A 2,400-nucleotide genomic window follows, 5' to 3' on the forward strand; every position below is an offset into this window, starting at 1 on the left:
CGCTTTTCATATCTTGGGATCCACTCCAGCGTTCTTTTAGTCCATCTATCGTCGACTCTTCTCATAATCTGAGCGGCACATCTATGCTTTGCTTTCGATATATATTCCGCTGGGTCGCGAAGACCTTACATTGCTTGTAAGTCGGAGCTGCGAGGACCGGTCAGGTGTTGTATGCGCCAGCTAAGCTTCAGAAGATATCTCTCAAGGGTACGGTAGTTAGTAAGTAGCTTCCTAGACGTGGTAGTAGTGTCTGTTCACGTTGGGAGAACTGTTGAGTCAAACAGATAAGCACGGAGATCTTGTTCCCTCAGTTGGTGGGTAGCTTCCTTCATGAATGTTGCCCACACTGCTCTCATCCTTCTATTTATTTCTTCCTTCAAATCGTCTTCCATATTATTAGAATGTCCGACACATACGTATGACGAAGTTTCCACGATTTCGGAGCCTTCAAGTTGTACTCCTCCGTCCTCGCAGTAGGCGTTCTTCATGAACTGTGTCTTCTTTCTGTTTATTCGCTTCCCTGCTCGGTTAAATCCGTTTAACATCATTTCTGCTTCATTGGTACTTCTCGAAATGTGAGCGATGTCGTCCGCAAAACGAAGGTTGTAGAGGAATCTTCCATTAACACACATGCCCGGTTCTTCCCAAGAAAGTGATTTTATTAACCATTGCAATGCAGCCGTGAACAGCTTCGGCGATATAGTATCGCCTTGTCGTACCAATTTCCTATGGGTATAATGAGGGAGCGGTGGAGAAGCTGTATCTTAGTGCTGCATCGATCGTAGCAATTGGCTAATATCCTCACATACGACGCGTATACACCTTGGTCGACCAGCGCCGACAGTATTGCATTCGTTTCTACGCTGTCGAAGGCTTTCTCATAGGTTAGAACAAGAGTCAGGGCGGTATTTCCGGCAAACCTCTATGACCCTCGACACCGTCTGAATGTGGTCCAAGCAGCTGAACCCTTGGCGGAATCCAGTTTGTTCTTGAGGCTGGGCTTCATCCAGCGTCCTGGATGTGCGCGTGAAGATGATCTTAATGAATACATTGTATAACACGCTCAGCAAGCATATCGGACGGTAGTTCCGAAGGTTCTCTCGATCACCTTTCATATGAACAAGAACGGTTCGCAAGGTTTTCCACTGGTCTGGGATCTTTCTTTCTGAAGGTAGGATGTCATGTGGGCTGCCAAGATTACACGAAGTGGATGGCCACCAGCCCTAGAATAATACCTTCCACTTTTTTCACTTATTTGTGCAAAGGATACAGAAAGAAATGTTTTGTGCTGCTGCCACAAATATCTATGTACCCAGTAAACGTAGATATGTCATATTTGCTTAGAGATTACCTCATTGCACTTAGTGCAATACCAGTTCTTAACGACCTCGGAGAAAATTCTACTTTTTTCATTTTTTTTAAAAAAACGAAAGTGTCGAACAGGATTGCTGAAAACTAGTTTGCAGTGAGTTTCATGATGTAAAACTAGTTTCCATTGGTTTCATAGCATACACGTTGGTAAGGAACCAGTTTTGCTGTTATTGCTTCATTACAACCTCAGTTCAAGCCTCCGAGGTGTTTGAATGGGAATGGTTATGTTCAAGTTATTTGTTGTGTGTTATTTTTCATTGGTCTCATTTCATTTTATCTTTTTGCACATTTCTATGATGCTGTAAAAGTTGTTCTTAATCGAATAATGAGTGGATGTGTTGAAATAATCATTCAAAAATACTAATAAATTATTTATGAGTTTAAATTTGACATCTAGAGCTGTCTCGACACTTCTATTATTATTTATTATATTATTTCTGTATTTCATTTCTATTATTTTTAAATTATTTTATGGTTATTATTATTATATTATTTTTCTATTTTTTCTTTTTCAACAACTCCATTCACGTAAATTTCTGATGGAGGGAGTGCTATGTTCTTCGACACTTAGACGTAGGTGTTCTCTTTATTCTATTAGAAAATGTTATGATTTAAAATTGCTTTAATGGAAGGTTTATATTTGATGGGTTGACTTTTCTTGCTCAAATCTTCTACGGAATCTTGAATATGTTGATCTACTTCCGATATAAGCCTCAGGGGCACTATATCAGGATATCAACGATGTTAGGATCTTTCCAGGAATAGATAGAGATAGGTGCGTAGTTCACGAATGCGTAAGCAAGCTCAATTCCCAATAGTAATGCAGGAAAAGGCGTGAGAAACAGCATTGCGTGGTCGATCTTCCCAACGACGCAACTTATTGCGGGCAATGCGCAACACTTCTGAGACGTTTGGCAGGTGGAGCAACTTCTGCTGGTCAGTTTGAGTTATATTCTTCGAATAATGGAGGATCGGCATCGACGGACTTGTCGGCAATAAATTGCATAATAAGTTGCACCGTTGGGCAGA

The 2,400-nt window shown here is 41.0% G+C and overlaps 1 protein-coding gene across 1 annotated transcript; it reads right to left on the reverse strand.

Moving 5' to 3' along the window:
• Positions 1 to 254: 254 nt before the first annotated feature.
• Positions 255 to 632, reverse strand: RB195_008808 (uncharacterized protein; the record flags this gene model as incomplete). The annotated part of the gene is made up of 1 exon (XM_064195497.1): positions 255 to 632. The coding sequence occupies one exon, from the start codon at positions 630 to 632 to the stop codon at positions 255 to 257; it is 378 nt and encodes a 125-aa protein (XP_064046642.1).
• Positions 633 to 2,400: the final 1,768 nt, after the last annotated feature.

Source organism: Necator americanus, chromosome III (genome assembly GCF_031761385.1).
Source record: "Necator americanus strain Aroian chromosome III, whole genome shotgun sequence".
Lineage (NCBI taxonomy): Eukaryota > Metazoa > Nematoda > Chromadorea > Rhabditida > Ancylostomatidae > Necator > Necator americanus.